Source organism: Pleurodeles waltl, chromosome 5 (genome assembly GCF_031143425.1).
Source record: "Pleurodeles waltl isolate 20211129_DDA chromosome 5, aPleWal1.hap1.20221129, whole genome shotgun sequence".
NCBI lineage: Eukaryota > Metazoa > Chordata > Amphibia > Caudata > Salamandridae > Pleurodeles > Pleurodeles waltl.
This window is the reverse complement of record NC_090444.1, coordinates 63,482,482-63,505,285: the sequence shown is the minus strand read 5'-3', so window position 1 is coordinate 63,505,285 and position 22,804 is coordinate 63,482,482. Positions and strand designations below refer to the sequence as shown.

Here is a 22,804-nt window from a genome sequence, read left to right as displayed (position 1 = left end):
CTTCGACTTCTAGCCACTGGAACCGCGACTGGACCCTCAGGGTACCGACAATTTGCATCTACGATAAAGACTCTTCTTGCAACATTGTTTCCATGGCTCCTGCCAGCTTCTGCAACATTTTCCCGGCTGTGCATTCTCTGAGGGTGGCAAGTCTTCAGTGCATGAGAAGGAAAAAGTAATCTCCCTTGGTGTGAAGGAGTCACTTCCCTGCATTCGCAGACACATACTACAACGATGACCGGCTGCGTGGATCTCCTCTCATCCTGAGCTGCGTGGTTCCTGCATCACAGGTGGTGGTCTGGAGTAGTCCTCTTGGTCCGCTTTGCCAGCTGACAAACTTTGGTGGAGGTAAGCCCTTGCCTTCCCATGCAGGACAGTACCTCCGTGCACCTCACAAAGGCTTCTTTGCATCTCCTCGAAGGGATCTTCAGGCTACGTGGAGCTCCAGGCCCCAGCACTCCTTCCTACGACACAGCCCTCTGCATGGGTCTCCTGCGGCGTGGGACCCTTCTCCAGTTGTGCTGTGTGGGTTCTTCTGCGACTCTTGTGTCCCCATCCTGTGGGACTCCTGGGGGTGCTGCCTCTGCTTTTGTGGGCTCTCTGTGTCGCTGAGGGTCCCATTTGACTCCCTCTCCTGGGTTGAGTCCTCCTGGGCCTTTCTGGGCCCTGGTAGTTCCACTTTCTGCCAATCACGACATTTGCCTTTGCCAAGGCTTGTTGGTGGAATTACTACACCAACACCGGACTGCTATTCTTCTTCCAACGTGGGACATCGCCTGCATCCCTCAGGAACTCTTCACCGACTCCAGGGCTGCAGTGCTGACCTTCTTCACATCACTGTCGACCAACTCTTGCATCCACAGCTGGGTGGGTAGAAGCTCCTACTCCTCCTTGACTCTTCTGTGACTCTGGACTTGGTCGTCTTTTTCCACAAGTCTTAGTCTTCAAGAATCCACCGCTGGACTCTTGCAGTCCTGTCTAGGTGCTGCATTTTCTAGATTTTCTTCCTTTTTCGGTGGTTTGGGAAAAATACAGTAATTTACTCCTTTCCTCCTTGTCGCTAGGGGGCACTGTGGTACTTACCTTTGGGGTTTTCTAGTACCCCAGTTCCCCTCTACACATTCCACTTATCTAGGTGGGGGGTCCTGTGTTCTCATTCCAGTTTTTTAGTATATGGTTTGGGCTTCCGCTAGGGTCACTATTGTCTAACTGCATTTCCACTGTGTTCTATCACTTTCTATGCCTATTTCTGGTAACTAGTGTATATATTTGGTGTGTAACTTACCTCATAGTACTTTTTCGTATTGTGTCACTAAAATAAAGTACCTTTATTTTTCTAACACTGAGTGTTTTCTTTTTATGTGTGTAAGTGCTGTGTGACTACAGTGGCATTGAATGAGCTTTGCATGTTTTCTAGATAGGCCTTGGATGCTCATCCACACCTACCTCTAGAAAGCCTGGCTTATAGCACTGCCTACACTACACTAATAGGGGATACCTGGACCTGGTATAAGGTGTAAGTACCTTGAGTATCCAGCACACACCAGGCCAGCTTCCTACAATTACCAATTAGTCCACGCTGCATTGGCCATGGACTGTGGGTGAGGGTACCTAGCGGAAAATCTTGGCCATTTTCTGGAGTGGTAAACAGGCCTATCTGTGGTGTGCCTCAATGTTGGAAGTAGCTGTAAAGGACCTGAGGTGGAGGTCTCACTTGATGACTTGCTGATACCCATATCCGCAAATTTGTTGTCTGCCTCTTGGAGATGCTCTGCACAAGGTGAATGTTGTGGCAGAGTGCCCAATGCTACATCCGCTAGACTACATAAGAGAGCTAAGGGGAGTATGTGGCGATCTGCTTCGGTAGGTATTACATGGATGTGTGTCTTGATGAGGACCACTCTGCCCTGAAGGACTTGTAAGAAGGCTTTCAGGGCTGAGTGAATGGCTAGCAGTTCCAAGCAGTTGAAGCAGCATTGTTGAGAGGGTCACATTCTGATGAGTGTAGGAAAGTAGGATATTTCTGACATGGTTATCCCCACTTTTTGCCCGGTGTCAGTGTGTTTAGACTGTAGTACACTGGGATCCTGCTAACCAGGACTCAAGGGTTGGTGCTCTCTTCACTAAAATTGACTTGGTAAGTGATTCCTTCACCCACTATTGCCCTACTGGGGTACCCCTGTAAGTCCCCGGTAAATGGTACTTAGGTACCCAGGTCATTGGTAACCCAGGGATCTCCCACGGGCTGCAGCATGTATTATGCCACCCAGGGGAGCCCATGCAAACTGGGTCTGCAGGCCTGCCATTGCAGCCTGTGTGAAATGGTGCATGCACCTTTCACTTCAGATATAAGACTTGCCTTATATTGCGGTCAGTGCACTAAGAGCCTGTATGTCACCCCTATGGTAGGCCCTTCAGCCCAAGGGCAGGGTGCATGGCTGTGAGTGTGAGGGTACCCCTGCATGAGCAGTGGTACTCCTGCACACCCCAGACTCCATTCTCTTGGCTTTGCAAGTGCGGAGAGAAGCCATCTTAAGGTATATAGTGGACACTGGTCAACACGACATGTCCAACTACCTAATGGCTTTTCCGACCCTAGGCATGTTTGGTATCAAACATGTTGGAAACATGCAACTACACCAATTCCAGTGTTAGTTGCATGATACCATGTACCCTGGGGGCGCTTCCTTAGAGGAGCCCCCATATCTGCCTGCACGCCAGCCCCTGCTGCTGATGACCCCAGAAAATGTTCTACCCTCCTGCTGATGAGCCTAACTCGTGCAGGGGAAGGCAGAACAAAGGATTTCATGTAAAGGGGTGGGGGTTGAGGAGTCGAGTGGAAAGTGACCACCTTCCCCTTTGAAATACGCGTCTCTGGGCTGGGTTGGGGTGGCCTCTGAGCACCAGACTGCTTTGAAGGGCACATTTGGTGCCCTCCTTGCATAAACCGGTTTGCAACAGTGCAGGAAACCCTTGGTTTCTGCTCTGGTGCAAAACTACACAAAGGACACAGGAGTTACCACCCCCCTGTCCAGCTCTTCCCCTAGGGAGGTGCACAGAGCTCTGCCAGATGGCTACTTGGTTTTTCCATGTTGGAAACAAGATGAGCTGAGGCCCCTGGGAGCATCTGACTGGTTAGGTCAGCTAGATGACGTCCTTCACCCCCTCTGATAGGTGGGTCACTGCAGACCGTGTCCAACCCCCTTTCTGGGTTACCTAAGGGCTTCCCTGAGGGTGGGACCCTAGATTCATCAAGCAAGACTTTACAAGGAACTCTCTGCAAGACACTTCTGAACCTGGCCTCCGGGACTACTACTGGTCTGCCTTAGGAACCGAAACAAGACTATCCAGTTGGGAGAGCTCCCACTGCATTATTGTTTCTCCAGCTCCTGCAAGAATTCTACAACAACCCATGCTGTGCATCCTCCAGGATCAGAAGGACTCTGTTTGCATCAGGAAGCAAGAAAGAAACTCTTGGAGTGAAGGAATCACTCCCCTGCATCTGCAGGCACGTCGAAGACAACTACTGGCTGGAGGACCCTGCTGTTCCATGGACATCCAAAAGCTTTGCTACACAGGTGGTGGTTCTGTGGCCCTCTCTAGGTCCAACTTGTCTTCTGTCCAACTTGAGGGACAGTGGGCCATTGCTGTATCCATTGGGACAGAACCACTGTGCACCACGATCACTGCTGTTACTAAGGCTTGTTGACTGATCCTCTTGAAGATCTCTGAGCTCCCAGAAGCCCTGACCTCCAACACTCTGCAACCCCAAAATCAGCATCCACCCTGCAACACCTGCGGCATGCGGCTCCTTTGTTGTTCTGTTGAGGCCTCTCTGCAAATCCCTGTGCCTGCTGCTTGTGGGTCCTCATGGGGGGCTCCAATGATTCCTGCAGACTGTCCTGCTTCTGAGGGCCGGCCCGACTTCCCTTCCAAGTGTCGAGTCATTTGGACCTAGCTGGTTCCCAAAATCCTGCAAACTTCCCTGCAGCTTCTTCCTGCTTTTGCCAAAGCGTGTTGGTGGTTCTCCTGACCACTGACCCCTCTGCATTCCAGCAACTGTCATGGGACGGCTCAATGGGCGACTCCAAGCATATTTCTGCATCACCTGGACTACACAGCTGTATTCCTTCCATCATCGACCTGCAGGAACTCCTCCCCAAGAAGGGTGGGCATTGCCTACACCTCCGAGTGGTCTAGACTCTGACCCCTTCTTTTTCAGGTTCTTCTTGTCCGGAACTCACCTTTGTGTCCCCCTGACCTGGTCCAAGGGTCATAACAGCAGCTGGGCAAACAAGACTCCCAATGACTCCAACTAAGGTTTTCAACGTCACTTCACCCCTATACAGCGCGGCTCCCTGGTGTAGGTACTCCACTTTCCTGGGTATCCACGGGTGGGGGCACGATCAAATCTTCCTTGTGCCAACTGGTCTCCTCTGGGTCCTCTGGAAAGGGTCCTGAATCCTGAAAATTCCAACAGCAACCGTGCTGTGTTAGCCTCTGGGACGCACAGCTAGATACAATATCTGTGCACACGGGCAACTGGGGTATTTCTGTTACCTTGGGTGGTTTTGTACTTCTCCAGTCCCTGTGATAGTAACACTCTTACCTTGGTTGGACAACTCCATTCTTATACCACTTTCTTAGTATATGGTTTGCCCCCCGCCTCCTCCCCCAAATAGGGCCCCATTTATTTCTATGCTTTTTCTGTTGTTTACTACTCATTGTTGTGTGTAGTTATCTCCAAGTGGAGAGATACCAAAGTTAGGTTAGTACTAGTATCATAACAGAGCATACTTTATTTTTGTAAGACTTGGTGTGATTCTTTCTTGTGTTAACATCACTGACTGACTAATGTGGTTTTGTAAGTGGTTTACACTCCTCCCTGAGCTGCTCTCCACAGCTACCCCTAGGGAGAGCTTTGGTTTTCTAGGCACCAAAACACTATCACTAAGGGCTGCCTGGAATCAGTATAGGGTACTACACCATAGGTGTACATCATAAACTGAGTAGGCCTCCTACAATGAGCACCCCAGCCTGGGATAGAGGCATCCTCGCAAAAGGTCACTTGCAATACTTGGTCTGCAAAAAGCCTGTCTTGCAACAAGTTGTTGCTGTTCCACCACACCAGAAAGCAGTGCTCCTTGGTTTGTACCCACACTTTGCTGCAGCCACTGATAGGAGTGGTCTTCACTCTCCCTCTGGCCAACTGCTTCTGAAAGAAACCTGTGCATGGAGTGGTCTGAAGCGCTCCTATAAACTTTGCTGTCTCCAAATCTTTTGTTCATTTCTTGTCAACCTGGAGTCCAAAAAGGTGTTCCCAGTGAACGAGAGGTTGAGGAGATGCTGCTGGATCTCGAGCTTGAACCCTAAGATATGGATCCAGGCATGGCATCGGAGTATGGCTCAGGCACTGAAGACCTAGAAGCTGTGTTTATGGCATCCAATGTGCAGTGGATTCTAGCATGGAGATGAATTTGCCCTCTGCACTGTCTCCTCCCTATGCGGTCTGCTCTAGAAGATGCTAAACAAGGTTATGCAGGTCCTCCCACGGGGCCCTATCACTGCATGATAGGAATGCCACCAAATTAGCTGTCCACCAAAGGCTGCTGCGCTAACTGCCACTCTGTTGCCTTCTGTGTCTACCTTTCAGCTCCAAAAACTTTTGCTGAGGCCGACAAGAGCCCAAAAGCAGCAGGGTCCCTTGGCTTGCCTTCTATTGATGTCCATGCTCGGGGGTCAACATCACACTCCCACATGAGCAGTGTTGTACCTCAACATGGGACTTCTTTAGGGCCTCAGCTTAGTAATATCAGTCTCAGGTATACTCACAGCCCAGGGTGTTTTCTTTGTGTAAAGGTGGGTCTTCAGCACTGGTTTAATGTCCTCCTTTTCTTATCAGTGAACTCATGAGATGACACTGACTCCACACTTTATGGCAGTTGCACGGCTGGGAAACCAGATGGGTCGGACTCTTCCTGTTCTTCCGTGTCGAGGGAATCTTCTTCACCAAAGATGTTGGCATCTCTGAGACATCCTGATAATGCATTCTCCTGTGCACCAAGCATCACTCACTTCAGTACCAAAAAGTATTTTTGGATTGGAAGGTGAGGCACAATGGAGAGGAGGCAGCGTCGTAATCAGGAGACAGACACAAAATGCATACCTCATGATAGTCTGCCCAGGGACATTCTGGATGCCCATTCCATTATCTATGCAGCATTCTCTGACAAGGTTCTGATCTCCTGTTTTTGATCCTGTGCTGAGTTTATTTTTTGTTGGTTTTAGGTCCCTGGGCACTTTATCACTGCTGACCAGTGCTAAAGTACAAGTGCTCTCCGTCTAAATGGTATTGGTGATTGGTTTATCCATGATTGACTTATCTGATTTACTAATAAGTCCCTACTACAGTGCACCAGGTGTGCCCAGGGTATCTAAATCAAATGCTACTAGTGGGCCTGCAGCACTGATTGTGCCATTCACGAGTAGACCTGTAAACATGCCTCAGGCCCGCCACTGCAGTGTCTGTGTGTGCAGATTTAAACTGTCATTTCAACCTGCCAAGTGCACCAACTTGTGAGGCCCAAACTTTCCCTTTCACTACAAGTAAGTCACCCCTAAGGTATGCCTAAGGCAGCTCCATGGGCAGGGTGTAGTGCTTTTAGAAGGTAGGACATGTTTGTTTTACATGTCCTGATAGTGAAATACTGCTAGATTCGGCTTCCACTATTGCAAAGCCTGTCTCTTCCGTAGGGTAACATGGGGATTGCCTTGAAATATCTTTTACGTTAAATTTCCCATTGGGAGCAGATGGAGATCTGGAGTTTGGGGTCTCTGAACTCACAATTTAAAAATATATCTTTTGGTGAAGTTGGTTTTACACTTGTAAGTTTGAAAATGCCACTTTTAGGAAGTGAGCATTTTCTTGCTTAACCGTTCTGTGCCTCTGCCTGGCTATGGAATGCAAATCTGGGTCAGGATGACAGTTGGAATGTTTGGGAATTCACTCTAGACAGTCGCACAAAGGGAGCTGAGTTGTGTCCTACATATACTGACAGGTCTTGCTGAGCTAGAATGGTGGGAGGAGCTGGCACTTGCACCTGAATAGGGCTGTGCCTGTCCTTAAACAAAGCAGTCTCCAACCCCCTGGAGTGTGTCTAGGGCCAGGACAGGAAAAACAGGCTCTGGTGCACTACAAAGACGTTTCTTTGAAGCTTGCCTACTTCAAAGGCAGAAATAGGTATAAGAACTGGACCTCTGGCCCCATAAAGTTAGAACAACTCTGGACTGAAGAAGAAGAGCTGGATGCTGTAGGAGGGACTGCCACTCTAGCTGTTACTTTGCTGTGCTGGCCTGCTGCTTCTGTCCTGGGAGTGAATAGACTGGACTTGGCTTTCTACATCCTGCTTTCCAAAGTTCCCCAATGGCTTGAACTGAGCTTGCCTCCTGTTAGGAAGTCACAAGGCCATCAAATGACTACACCTGACAGTGCCTGGGCTCTCTTGCTGAGAATCTTGACTTGCCACGTGGTTCCAAATCAGTTCCTGGGCCCTTAGGAGTGAGTTCTGGTGCAACCAATAAGAAACCAAGTACATCGACTCCAGAGCATTTCTAGAACCAACGCCGCTGCCTACATTGGAGCCATGGTTCTTGCTTAGTGCAACGACCGCGACCGACACCACAGGCCTGTTGCCGCTGCAGCACCTCTGAGGACGTGCCAAAGTTTGAGTCCCAAGTGCTGTGTCTCCGACGTCTGTGACACCTGACTCCGCCGCATCACCTGGGGCCCTGTGGTGTGATCGCAACACAATGAAATTGAAGCCTTGTGTCTTAACCCGCAGGATTCATCAACCTCGTCTTGTGGTAAGGAACCAACACCTTCCACCAATGCCGCATCATCTCCCCCTGCAACCGTAAGGAACCAACGCCTCACCTCTCTTGCCTAGCAGTAAGGAATCAACATCTCACCTTCCCGGTAGCATTAGGGAACCGACACCGCACTGGCTCCATCAATGCTTCACCTCCCCAACTTTGTGCAACATCTTTGTTTCCTTGTTTTCCAAGGTACTGTACCTGCGGTCCATGTGACTCCACGACCGGCCCTGCACTGCCTCGCAAGTGGCGTCGGACTGTTGGGAACAAATAAGTCAAGACGTGGAGATAGCCCCAGTTGGAGCTATTGTGTTTCTAAGTGCTTTACTAAGATTTAATCTTTGAAAATTTGCGTCTTCACTTGTGTATGTTGGATTTTTGTCGTGTTTGGTCTTGTTTTACTCAGGTAAATATTGCCTATTTTCCTAAACTGGCGTGGAGTACTTTTGTGGTGTTTTCACTGTGTTACTTTATGTGTACACAAACTTTACACATTGCCTCTGAGATAAGTCAAGCTACCACGGGGGTGAGCAGGTGTTATCTTAGCTGTGTGATTCCCTTACCCGGACTAGAGAGAAGGTCCCTAATTGGACAGGGTGCAAGCCACTTTCAACTAGAGATCCCTTTTCCTACAGTGTACTCTATGATGACTTAATCTACTAAGGGATTTGGAATTATTGCCCAGATTGTATGTTTTGATTTGACTCATAAGGACTCTGAAAACAAATCAGTCTTGAGGACTCAATGGGTCCCGTAGCTACTGCATATGCGCCCTTAGGAACAGGGACGGATGCACTTAAAGAAATGAAGCAATACATTTAGAATTTTAGAGTAAAGACAAAACTGCATTCATGAAAAATAGGATCACAGAACACCATTCATAACAATGTTGCCTCATTTTAAAAAGTATTGTGATCCCCAAATTTTATTTTCTTAATTCCTATGTGCAACACTAACAATTTCAGTCAGTAATTATTAGCCCTTAGCCTAGAGTGTCACTAATATGACGAAGGAATATGACGACAATCTGGTCAGTATTGACACAATGTTATCAAGTTGTGGCTGAGATTTCCAATGTCACAGATGAGAAAAATAACAATATTGGAAGTGAGTTTATTTCTCAGAGTTTTGCAGGGCATCTACAATTGTGGTTGAAAGATAACAAAACTTTCATTTAAAGATGTGGGGATGGAAGCGGGACTGAAATGTAGAAAAGTACAGGAGGGCAAATTATGCATTCCTATAACAGTCTAAGTCTGTTCATATCATCACCCTACTCCCCTTAAACACTGGGCTCAAACAGAGTTTGGTGCCCCAGCCACCAAACAGACAGCGTGACAGAAACATCTCCTCCACCATGCGGCTGGTAGCTTGAATGCCAAACTTTAAGCTGTCTGCCACTGCAGCATAAATTTCTCCCTGCAACAGTTCCCATCTGCATGCGTGGAGCCAATTCATCAGGCATTGGCAGCAGTCCACTATGTTGCTATTAGAGTCCTGGGGACATACTTCTAATGTGTGGGTATATTCAAGCCCGAAGTAGGCCCATACTTTACAAGTCTACTGTTGCATGGGGCTATTTACAACCATTTTTGTGATAGATGTCCATAGTTTAAATTGTGGGCCCTAGAAATCAGGGAAGTTGAGGGATAGGGCACCAAACTGGCTGCAGTTAATTGAGCAACATGTCCGGCAGCATTTATGTCAGCTTCAGGTCACTAAATGGGTGGTCCCAATGGTACCACCAGCAGTGGGTTCGACATATGGATCACCATCTACCACTTTTCTCTAAATGGGGAAGCAGTATGCAGTGAAAGGTGGAAGGGTACAATTACCTCCTTTAAATTAAGTCCTTTCAGTTCTTTCTACACTTAAAGAAGAAATATTTTAGGTACAAAAATGTAGAACAAATGTGGAATGTGTGTTTGTTAAATGAACATATCAATATACAGCTTCCAATGTGCAGTAAACAAACATTCGCAGGAGTTTAAACTCAAACCCAATTTGTGTTATGAAATGTGCAGCATACATCAAGCAATGGATTTCATAAATAAGCATGATTCCAGAAATTAACTCTGTGAATTTTTGGGGAAACCAGGAAGAGAGCTCAGTGTCCAGGCAAGCCTTCAATGGTTACACGGGCAGCACATTTCCAGCTTTCTTTTCACCCTATCTGCAACCACTGGCAGCAGAGACTATAGTGTAAGAACGTCACATCAGCAGGTGTTTATACTCTGGCAAATTAAATTATTTGGAACAAGACCAGTGTCGCCAGCTCAAAAATAATGGTACTCAAGTGAGAGACACACTGGGTCAGTTGAGTTAAGAATGGGGTCTGATGAGAACTCATCTAAGAAGAAAAGAAAATGGCTTCTGGACTGGCTGGGGACTTCTCTATGACTTGCGCCAAGCTCGCATAAATAGTGAGAAATGTATGGCTCCGGTTTGAACCCAGTTAGAAAATCGACCTCTGAACTGAACAGCCAGGGAGTTGGGGAACGGAGGCAGCAAGATAACTGGTTTATGTAAATGAGACTGACAAGCAGTACTTTACATTTGCACAAGATGGGGGATGCATATGAAACAATGCTTCCAGGATTAAAGGTCAAGTAGACATTATTTATGTTCTCCCATTAGGCCTTGATCATACCTGGTTTATTGATGGACATGAAACATCTTAGGTTTGAGGGGGGTCTATCCACTCCTATACAAATGCTATGGTGCTGTAGAAAACCTGCATCCGAATGGGTTGAAGTTCTGAAATGCTCATTACAAATGTCAAAATGACCTAAACTTATAACAATTAAGCCTGTCTGGTGGGAACGATACTACTGAAATCCCAAACAAAAGCCTGATAAGCATGGGCTGCAAATATAAACACACCAAGGTTCCAATCCTATGACATCAGAACAACATAGGGAGAAGGCGCTGATGCATGAGGTTTACAGGCATGCAAGGAAACAAAAAGTAGGGATGCACAGGAGAGTGTTTCTCAAGCTTGTAACTGCTATGGTATTGTGTCCTCTCTCGGCACAAGCACAACTGTACCCACGGGAAGGAAATGGAAAAGGGAACAAAGTAAAACTGTACTCGGAGGTCTGCGACTTCAAGAAGGGAGGGGGCTAGCAACAGGATAATTATAACCAATAACACATCTTTACTAATAAGTCTACAAAAAGCTGCTCTTACCCTGCTTCAATATAGTGGTTGATAGCCGCATCCAGCTGCTTCTGCTGCACCAGGTAATCCCCCCAGGCCTCTTCCAACTTGACGACTTCGGATGGGAATGCAATGCGGGCAAGCTCAACAGCTGTGACCAGATACAGGTCAAAATATGAAGAGGAGCCCATCAACAGCAGGTCTGAGGCCCCGGTTCACAAACACAAGACAACTACATTGCATTTGCTAACACAAAATGGAGAGAGCAGAAGGACTAACCACTAAAGGAAGAGGCGGGCTTCCACCTGTTGCTCATGGCTATGAAGGCGTAGATCAGAGGGTTATCAATTACTGTATACTCTATTTACATACACCTAGGATGGGCTCCATTGCACACTACAAAACATGATCAACTACAATAATTGATAAAGACAAAGAAATGGCTAATGGTAAAACTGAGTCTTGCTCAAACACCTACAATAAAAGGCATTAAGAAAACAGTCTGCATCAAAATGTGAAATTTAACAGAAATACGCACGCTCTGCCCCTGAACGTTCAATATTAAACAGGGCATACTTAGTCACCAAGTCTCACAGAAGCTGAAGAAAGAGGATAAAAATGTATTACCTACTGGCGAAAATAAAAATTCTGGTACTGACCCATTTTTCAACCTACTTCAAGGTAAATTAAGAATGCATCTTCTGGATCACTAACATAAATTTTGTATGTGTAGGCTCTTTGTCGGCAAACGTACAGAACCCCGCAGAGAAGCAATATGTATACAATGTCACTGGCAGAGAAAGATCACCATTATAATTTCACTGACAAACTGACACTGTGGCTGATGAAGGCTTATGAGCGGGGAACACCACCTTACATCACAGAAACCAACTGCACAAAACATCCATTTACAACTTCTCACAAATACACTTTGTTTTATAAGGAAATGTATAAATTACATACTGAGATGCTTCTCATTCCTATAACAAAAAGGCAGACTGAACATGAAACAAAACAGCAACAGTTTTTCAATATTTTCTGAAAATGTGCGAGATACATGAAACTACTTTGAGCAGGCATCTCGTTTACATCCTAATCTAAGACACAATATTATTCTGATACTACAGCATCAGTGCAACTTAATGTTCACTCATCTGCAGAGCATCTACAGAAAGACATCAATTAATATCAACCTGCCTTTTTTTTTTTTTTTTTTTTTTTACAGTGTGCGATAAGAGTGGTAATTTCATCTTTACATCCTGTCATCAAACAACAGTTCAAATCAACAGACCTCCATGAGCTAACACAGTGGTCGCAGCCTGAGCTCTGGTAGAAGGAGCACGCAGGCCCTCATGTGTTGCTTCTTGGCCAATGAGCATCAGAACTTAATGCAAAGCCTTCCCTTTCTTGGCCCCCTGATGAACAAGTTACTTACCTTCGGTAACACCTCATCTGGTACAGACTATCTAGCCACAGATTCCTTATCTGAGATATTTGCCCAGGAGTCAGACTATCTGGAAATGTTTCATAAGCAGTACCCCTGCCTGCCAGTAGGTGGTGTCACTGGACTCCATGTGGCGCCAGCAGTGCGGTTCGCGCCAGAAATGACATGCATGGTGCCTATATAGCCTTCAGCTCCCACAGCAGAGCCCACATATGACAATGGACATGTGTCACTAACGATGCAGGAAGCCATGAGGCCCAGCAGCCTCAAAGACAATCTCATAGAAACCCATGAGAAAGGCTGAAATACCAGTATCATAGCCTGAATATTCTGGACTTTTGTGCGGGAGGATAAGCCTGAAACTGCACTGTATCCAGAAATGCCACAATGGAAGGGAGTGTCTGATAGAACGGATTAGGTGAGACTTTGGCATGTTTATAGTGAACCCCAGCGAGTGCAGGTAGCCCGCCATAGTCTGGAGATGGGAGATGACCGCCTGAGGCAAGCTTTCCTTCAACAATCAGTCGTCAAGATAGGGGAAAACTGGTAAGCCTGATCTCCACAGATGAGCTGTAGTCACTGCCATCACCTTGAGGAACACCTGAGGGGTGATGGTAAGTTCGAAGAGGGAGCACGGAATACTGAAAGTGCTTGTGGCCTACCATCAACCGCAGGTACCATCTGTGAGCAGGCAAGACGGGAAAGTTTAAGTATGCGTTCTCCAAGTCCAACGCTACTATCCAGACTCCTAGATACAGGGTGGACAGGATAAGACAAACGCCTCCGTCCTTGTTGGGCACAAGAAAGTAGCAGGAACAACAACTATGACCTACTTCTAAGGTTGACACCCTCTATATGGCCCCCTTGGCCAAGAGAGTTACCACTTTCTGGTGGAATAGTAAGATGTGGTCGTCCGTCAGCCTGTCGCAAGTGGGTGGCATAGGTGGAGGGGTAGTCAGAAGGGGGATGGAGTAGACCCTTTGGGTAATCTGGAGAACCCAGGGGTTGGATGTTGTCAACCTCCAGTCATACAGTTGATGGCCTACTGTGCCTCCCACTGGATGCCCATCATGGTTGGAGAGCAAACCAAAGATGCTGCGTCTACTGGTGAGGTGGTGGATTGGCCCGACCTCTGGCTACCTGACCCACGAGGTCTGTGGATACGGTGTCCTTGGCCATGAAGGGCCTGGGAAACCTGCGGGCCGTGGTGGCTGGGTGGGTAGAGGCACAGTTGGAAACACTGTCGGTGACAACAAAAAAGCAAAAAGGGGCCTAGGGTTGGTGAGGGGCCATGGAAAAGCGCCCCAGAGTTTACTCTGCCTTAACTCCGAAGAGACAGGGACCCTTGAAGGGAAGTCCATGAGCAAGGCCTGGATATCCCCTGAAAAATCCAGTGGTTCTCAATCAGGTGTGACCCCCTATAGCCACCAAAGATGAAATCACTCTGCCAAGTGAGTCTGTCTGTCATATCCAGCCCACAGCATTTGGCAAACATAGATGAATCTCTCCCATCAGAAATAGTTTAGGAGAGTATTGCTCGGGCCTCCCCTGAGACCATAGGCAACACCTGCACACCCGATCCCAGAGCGAATAGCAGTATTGGGCCAAAAGACGTGGTGTTGACAGACACCTGTGGCAGACTAGCGAAGATATCCAGCCTCTTGAAGTTCAAGGACCTCAGTTGCACTTCTCAACACCATTGCACATGAGGGTCCATCCTCCGAAGTCTTGGTAGGAGGAGAGTCCAAACCAGTATCTGGGAAGGTGTCCGCACCACTGGCATCTTTCAGCTCCTCACACCAGGTGTGCTCGACTGGCAGTGGTGCAGATCAATCCATGGATCCAAGGGGCCCAAATGGTGCTGGGAGTGAGCCCGCTGGTGGAAGACCAGAAAGGGCCCCTTCCAAACCTTTGGGGTCCGAGGGCATGCCAGCAGGGACGGGTGCCCATATATGAAGTGCACTGCCTCATAAAACTATCAGAATTGGAGGGGGTTGTTTCAGCTTTATGAAACTCAGGGAGGCACGGAGACGGCCCTGGCGCACTCTCAACCACAGAGCCAGGCAGCGAATGCCTATGTTCCCTCTTCTCGCCCGATGACTTCAACAAATGGGGGAACGTTGAAGACCTCTTCCACTTCTTGTTCTTCCCCGAACAACTTCGACTGCAATGACGAGCAATTGGAATGGCTCTGCGACCGTTCCCAGACCGTCTTCTCAATCAAGATCGAGACCGTCGCCAGTCAAGCAGCATGAAGCTTGAGGGGCCTCTTCCTCAAGGCCTTGGGGATGCATGGCACGACAATCGATGCAGGTCTTGGGGTCGTTATCACGCTTGAGGTACCAAAGGCAGATAAGATGTGACTTATGAACATTTGCTGGGGACAGGTGCCACTGGGCTTAAAACCAGTATCCTTGTGGACATTCCTGCCACAGCAGGAGGCAATGTCTCAAAAAATATTCGACAAAAGGATAACAAAAAAAAAGTTAGCCAAAAATTGACTAGGGGTAGTTCTTCTCCGGATCTGCACTGACCAGCGCGGAAAGAAAAGAACTGACATCTGTGCAATGCACAGGTCAGTCCTGGTGAGAACAATGCCATGTGGAGCCAAACAACACCATTTCTCGGTGCGCAGCAGTACTGCTCACAATTTTTTTCGGATCCAGTCTGACATCTCTTGGTAATTCCAGAGAGATCTGCAGACTGATGTCTCTATCAGATGTAACATGCGAAGAGTTGGCCATCCACCCAGATTTGTTTGCGTGGTCAACGTAGAACAACGTTCTTTTTAGATCCAGATGGTGGAGTTTCTCCTCTTCCTCAGAAGGATGGGCGGGGCAAAAAAGGTAGGCAGGGTGATGGTGAAAATTAGTGGCTAACTTTGGGACGAAGTTGGGACCAGTTTGTCAGGGCAGGAAGTAGTATACAGAGTGTAGGAAACTGTCCCCTTGTTTACAGTACCCCCCACTTTTTGCCTGATATCTGATGCAAACTTGACTGAGTGTGTGCTGGGATCCTGCTATCCAGGCCAAAGTACTGGTGTTCTATCCCTAAAACGGTACCATTCTAGCATATAGATGTCACTTGTAAAAGGTACCAGTGGTACCAAGGGCCCTGTGGCCAGAGAGGGCCCCTAAGGGCCGCAGCATAGATTGTGCCACCCTTGGGGACCCCTCGCCAAACACATGCACACTACCATTGCAAACTGTGTGTGTTAAAGGGCAGAAAAAGGTAAAGTTAGATTGGCATTCCTCTCAGGGTGCCATGCCCACAAACCACTGCCAGTGGCATAGGTAAGTCATCCCTCTAGCCGGCTTTACAGCCCTACAACAGAGTTGCACTATACCACAGGTGAGGGATTAGCTGCATGAGCAATATGCCCCTATGGTGTCTAAGTCCATTCATAGACACTGTAAGTGCAGTTTCGCCATACTGAGTACATGGGCTAAGAGTTTGTCATTACAAACTCCACAGCTCCATGATGGCTTCACTGAAGACCGGGAAGTTTGGTATCAAACTTCTCAGCACAATAAACCCATACTGATGCCAGTGTTAGATTTACTGTAACATGCACACAGAGGGCATCTTAGAGATGCCCCTCGTATTTTACCCAACCCTCTTGTGTAAGGCTGACCAGTCTGTGCCAGCCTGCCACTAACAGACAAGTTTCTGCCCCATGGGGAGAGGGTCTTTGTGCTCTCTGGGGTCAGAAACAACGCCTGCTCTAGGTGGAGGTGCTTCACACCTCCCCCACTGCAGGAACTGCAACACTTGGCGGTGAGCCTCAGGCCTTTTGGTACAGGGCACTCCAGCTAGTGGAGATGAACAACCCCACGCCCCCGGACCGAGCCACACTTTTGGCAGCAGGTCTGGCGGGAAAATTAGGTAAAACAAGGAGGAGTGACCACCGCAGCTAGGACTACCCTTAAGGTGTCCAGAACTGAAGTGACCCCCTTGTTCCAAAATCCTTCATCTTGTTTTAGAAAAGAGGGACAAATAGGGATAGTAATGTGTCCCCCCCAAAAGGGAGTGGGCACAGGAAGGGTGTAGCCACCCTCTGGGACGGACGCCATTGGCTGCTGCCCTCTGACCCCCGTAACACCCCTAAATCTAGTATTTAGGGGCACCCCTGAACCTTGCTCACCAGATTCCTGGTGACCTCAAGAAAGAAGAAGGACTGCAAAGCTGACCCCAGCAGTGAAGTCTCCAGACAACAAATTACTTGGCCCCAGCCCTACCGGCCTGCCTGCAGCTTCAAGACTCCTGCTACAAAAAGGTGATGCATCCTGCAGGACCAGCAACCTCTACAAACCCCCAAAGGACTGCCTGCCAAGCAGAGGACCAAGAACTCCAAAGCGCAGCGGCCCTGTCCAGAAGAAACCTCCCAAAAGGACTCCAGAATAGCCCCAGATCCACCACCCCTGTCCACTCTGCACCAGTCCAGCGAAGGTCCCCAGGTGATTCTGACCTAGAGTCCACCCTGGGTTGACCCCTCCTGGACAACACAGCGACACCTGCAGCCTGAATCCAGAGGTCCACTCCTCCCCTCCCGACCGTATCAGATGAAGATTACCAATGCTCAAAGGTACCTCTGCATCCTCTGCCACCTGGCTGTGGGGAATCCGACTGACAGTCCAGCAGGTGCCTCTACTTCCTGTCCAGCCTTTGGTTTTCCAGAACAGCCCCCCCCCCTCCACCCCGGACCCAGCCTGCGGCATCTTTGTGACCCCCCAGGGTTCCCTCACTGAAAAACATTGGGTGGCTGACGCTGAGTTTCCGCCCTGCACCGGACCCCCGATGGACTCTGGTACAATCAAGTTAAAAGCTCAATGCTCTTTTGTGATACGAACAATTAAGTCTATCCTCCTCTTTCAAGAGATGGGTTCGGGCAAAAAACATCAGAAGTTTGAAGGACTGTCAGATGTAACAAGAGTCACAACCTTTGATAGAATTGCCTCTTGTCCTCCACAACACCACTTTGTCTTGAAAGAAGGTATAGGGCAGCTGGAAAGAAAGAGTTTGACACCTACTCATCGGACAAGCTGAAGATATTCTGATGAGAAAGACCATCTTGATGGTGAGGAGACGCAGAAGATAGTTGTTCAATGGCCTAAAAAATGTGCATATTGAGGGGTGGCCGGGCCAAACCTGGACTAGGATGCACTCGCTCGCAGCTTCCCTTCAGTGCAGCCTAAACTGCTTTAATAGCACCCTCTTCTGGGGGCCAGGGAGCACTGTGCATCCCGGCATGGCCTGAATTTGACTTTCTTTCTGAGCGGGTGGCAGAGAGCACTTAGTGTGTGGCACGGGCAATACAGCCAGCTTCGCCCATGCTTGAACCAGCAATCACCATTTGGAAGACCGCATGGTAAGGAGTGCCCGTCACTCCACTGATAATACTGTCGGACAAGGAAGTGGCCCGATCTAGGGCATTAACCTTGAGGAGCACTGGCAGAGAGGAATTTGCTAGCTCTACAGAAAACAGGAGGAAGAAAGCTGGGAAACTGATCTACTTGCCTCGGTGTAATTGGGGCTCAATGAGCGAGGCCTGACAAGGCAGGGTCAGCATAGGCGCATTGATCATATGGATTAGAAGTCCCGACTACTAACACGCAGTCTATGTCAAGTTGCAGAAGGCACATCATAGGTCAAGGGAACTCCCTCACCATTTCCTCCACTATCGAACTCAGATGCTTATCAGCCTCTGACAGTACCGGTGTGGTCCTGGAACCTCGTGGTAAATGTGATGCACCTGGCTTCTACAACCGAGGTGAGAGCATACTTCTGCCACATACCCCCAACTCTTGTCCCTTAACTGAACCATTTAACTACAATCCAGTGCACTGGCAATGGGGGAGGGGGCGGGGATTCTTCTTTTACAAAGAGAAACTACTTGCTACTACTGTGAGGGCCCTGAATTTTTAAGCTGAGCCTCAGTGACAATTACTCTCTGCCCATAGCACATCTGCAGTATTACAAGCGATTTCGCTATTGAGCTGCAGGCTCCACACCAAACCCCTCTGAGTTTGGCACGCCCACTTTACACACCATCCTTCTTTAAGTCTAACCAATGCGCATCATGAAGAACCCTTGCCCCTTACTCTCCCTCCAGTAAAACCTGGATAGAAGGCACTGTCTCAACCAGGGGGCCCAGTGGCACAGACCTGTGCCATATGTGAGACGCAGGAAGCATTGTAAACTTGCACACAGAGACTGGATTGATCCACTAGCATCTGTGAAGTCAAACTCAGCACATATACAATTATAGAGGGGGGATTTCCCACCCACTGAAATCTATCGTCTCCATCCTCTATTGCCCTCTGTGTGGGGATTAACAATCAGTCTCACTATGCCTCCAGGCAACTGACCCTGCTGATTGGCAACTAGTCCCACCAACCGTCTCACTGGCTAATAAACCCCTGCTGCCTTATTTCGCATTAAGATTGATCATTTAGTGATTCATCCCAACTCTAACTGTGCACACATTTCATTACTGATTTAAACAAAACATTCAGCTGCAACATTAAATAATATTGAGGGCACAGTATTCAGAGACCAGTAGGCTGCCAATCATTACATTGTATAGGGTACAATGTATTTGAGAATCTCAACTTCCTCTTTAGCATGTGGAAATATTACTTTTTCATGTTTAAATGGGTGAGAAGCACTTGGCTACTGAAATGTACACAGAACAAGAAATGTGTCCATGGATTAACTCTCACTCTCCATCATGGATTGATCCCTCTGGTTGTTACAGATGCTTTGAGCCAAGAAACATAAGAAAAAGTCTAACTTTAGTACATGTATTAGTGTACTTGACATGGAGGAGTTTCTGCTAATTTGCAAATTGTCCCAGAAAGTTAAGCTGAAGGGGCAGAACATTAGCAAGTTAGCCCAAATCTAGGCGTAGCCCTGCCAAAACTCACACTTACTGCTGCCTGCCTTTTCGGAGCCTTAGTCAGCATCGCCTCTTGGAAATGCTGCATTGCTAAAGGAAGGATCAAATAAATCTTATAACACAATCAACTCCACTCCTCACTACAGTGTGTTCTTTACCCCCTAGGATCCAATATATTTGAGTAATCGTTTAACCTTATACCAGCTCTTCCTACATTATCCCACCCCTTTTAAGTTCTGCTTCATTATTTTTCATGATACCTACCCTCCTCCAATTCAGAAAGAAATAGCAGATCCAACTCTTCAAACTGCACTACCTGCCCACACATTAGGAATAATGAACAACCAGCCTCTTATAAGCAATCGTGAATCGGAGCTCTGCACATCTGCTGCTCAGTGGTTTGCTCCTCTCCACGTATGTCTGTGCTACCCATGACCAATACATACATTCTTCAACCCATTTCATGCAGCATCCTTCAACAGTTTCGTGCTGTAATTTCTATCCATTTAAAAGAGGGTAACCCAGGTTTACAATTTTAAGAATCAAGTTATTTTTTGTCTTAAAGCTTTCAAAAGATTCTCTCTATAAATAAATCCCCACACCTACTACCACAGGCTTCCATATTTACTGATATCTCAGTGACAGATCCTTTTAGTCACTTTAAAAACAAGCTGATCCATCCTTTCTGTGGTATTTTGTGAGACCATTTCCCAGTCATTCAGTCCTTGGTACATTAACTCAAAGGTTTAGAAAACAAACATTCATCAGAGGAAAAATCTTACCAACTGACGCTTCTTGCGTATGCAAAGAAAGGATTATTAGCTGCTCTTGATATATGCGGCATGCCCAAGGAACACGCAAAACATTACACTGGATATTTAGAATCTGGAGCAGAGAAAAGTTATATTCCAGCAAAGAGAGTAGCAATAATAGATGTGTTTTACCTTTCCTAAAAGCATTGCCCTTGCAATAACACTCCAGAGCTCTTCTGTTATTCCGAATCTTCTCAAACAGGTCGCCAGCCTATATAAGAACATACATTTGAACCACAGTGAACATGGGTACATGTCTAAAGTCCAGAAGATGCAGAAAGGGGCAGAGTCATGCTGCAGATACAAGCGGGAGCACAACGCTAGGACTAAACAAGGAATGGAGCTTTTCCTGCCATTGATGAAAAGTACATAATGGAATACAATTCTGTCTGCACCTAAATCTGGTCTTATGTACCTCAGATATTTATAACAATAGAAGCCCACAACATTTCAAAGGCGGGTATAAAAGAGAATGAAAATGTCACTTACCCAGTGTACATCTGTTCGTGGCATTAGTCGCTGCAGATTCACATGTTGTGCATAGCCCGCCATCTGGTGTTGGGTCGGAGTGTTACAAGTTGTTTTTCTTCGAAGAAGTCTTTCGAGTCACGAGACCGAGGGACTCCTCCTCTTTTGCTTCCATTGCGCATGGGCGTCGACTCCATCTTCGATTGTTTTCCCCGCAGAGGGTGAGGTAGGAGTTGTGTGTGTTAGTAATAGTGCCCATGCAATGGAGTGAATAAGTATGTACCAATTAAGGTTTAAGTAATATATTTACAAATGTACAAAGTTGAAGATAACTTCCAAACGGCTACAGGCTCCCGGGGAGGCGGGTGGGCACATGTGAATCTGCAGCGACTAATGCCACGAACAGATGTACACTGGGTAAGTGACATTTTCCGTTCGATGGCATGTGTAGCTGCAGATAAACATGTTGTGCATAGACTAGTAAGCAGTTATCTCCCCAAAAACGGTGGCTCAGCCTGTAGGAGTGGAAGTAGTCTGAAACAAAGTTCTTAGTACGGCTTGACCTACTGTGGCTTGTTGTGCGGATAGCACGTCTACACAGTAGTGCTTAGTACATGTGTGAGGCGTAGACCATGTGGCTGCCTTACATATCTCGTGCATTGGAATATTCCCTAGGAAGGCCATGCTAGCGCCTTTCTTTCGGGTTGAGTGTGCCCTTGGTGTAATGGGCAGCTCCCTTTTTGCTTTAAGGTAGCAGATTTGGATGCACTTAACTATCCATCTGGCTATACCCTGTTTTGATATTGGGTTTCCTGTATGAGGTTTTTGGAATGCAATAAACAGTTGTTTTGTTTTTCTGATTTCTTTTGTTCTGTCAGTGTAGTACATTAGTGCTCTTCTGATGTCTAATGTATGTAGTGCCCTTTCAGCTACCGAGTCTGGCTGTGGGAAGAACACTGGTAGTTCTACCGTTTGATTTAAGTGGAACGGTGAAATAACCTTTGGTAGAAATTTAGGATTGGTTCTTAGGACTACCTTATTTTTGTGTATTTGGATATAAGGTTCTTGTATTGTAAACGCCTGAATTTCACTTACTCTTCTTAGAGATGTGATGGCGATGAGAAATGCAACTTTCCAGGTTAGGAATTGTATTTCGCAAGAATGCATGGGTTCAAAAGGTGGACCCATGAGTCTTGTTAAGACGATGTTGAGGTTCCATGAAGGAACGGGTGGTGTCCTTGGTGGTATAATTCTTTTGAGGCCTTCCATAAACGCTTTAATGACAGGTATCCTAAATAGTGAAGTTGAATGGGTAATCTGCAGGTATGCAGATATTGCTGCGAGGTGTATTTTAATGGAAGAGAAGGCCAGGTTCGATTTTTGTAAGTGTAGTAAGTAACCCACTACATCCTTTGGAGATGCGTGTAATGGTTGAATTTGATTATTATGGCAGTAGCAAACAAACCTTTTCCATTTGCTTGCATAGCAGTGTCTAGTGGATGGTCTTCTAGCTTGCTTTATGACTTCCATACATTCTTGGGTGAGGTTTAAGTGTCCGAATTCTAGGATTTCAGGAGCCAGATTGCTAGATTCAGCGATGCTGGGTTTGGATGCCTGATCTGTTTGTGTTGTGTTAACAGATCTGGCCTGTTGGGTAACTTGACGTGGGGTACTACTGATAGGTCTAGCAGTGTTGTGTACCAAGGTTGCCTTGCCCATGTTGGTGCTATCAGTATGAGTTTGAGTTTGTTTTGACTCAATTTGTTTACTAGAAATGGAAGGAGAGGGAGAGGGGGAAAAGCGTACGCAAATATCCCTGACCAGTTCATCCATAGGGCATTGCCTTGAGACTGCCTGTGTGGGTATCTGGATGCGAAGTTTTGGCATTTTGCGTTCTCCTTTGTTGCAAATAAGTCTATTTGAGGTGTTCCCCAAATTTTGAAGTAAGTGTTTAGAATTTGGGGGTGAATTTCCCATTCGTGGACCTGTTGGTGATCTCGAGAGAGATTGTCTGCAAGTTGATTCTGTATCCCTGGAATAAACTGTGCTATTAGGCGAATGTGGTTGTGAATTGCCCATTGCCATATTTTTTGTGCCAGGAGGCACAGCTGTGTCGAGTGTGTCTCCCCCTGTTTGTTTAGATAATACATT

The 22,804-nt window shown here is 47.2% G+C and overlaps 1 protein-coding gene across 2 annotated transcripts in view; it reads right to left on the bottom strand.

Annotated features, from left to right (window-relative positions):
- The window catches only part of IFT172 (intraflagellar transport 172), a 589,829-nt gene that overhangs the window by 333,651 nt on the left and 233,374 nt on the right, over nt 1-22,804 (bottom strand). For both annotated transcript variants that reach the window (XM_069233572.1, XM_069233571.1), the window contains exons 23-24: nt 20,318-20,396; nt 11,062-11,182 (exon numbers count right to left, since the gene is read on the bottom strand). In XM_069233572.1, coding sequence (XP_069089673.1) covers nt 11,062-11,182; nt 20,318-20,396 — 200 coding nt within the window. The remainder of the gene's footprint in view (nt 1-11,061; nt 11,183-20,317; nt 20,397-22,804) is intronic.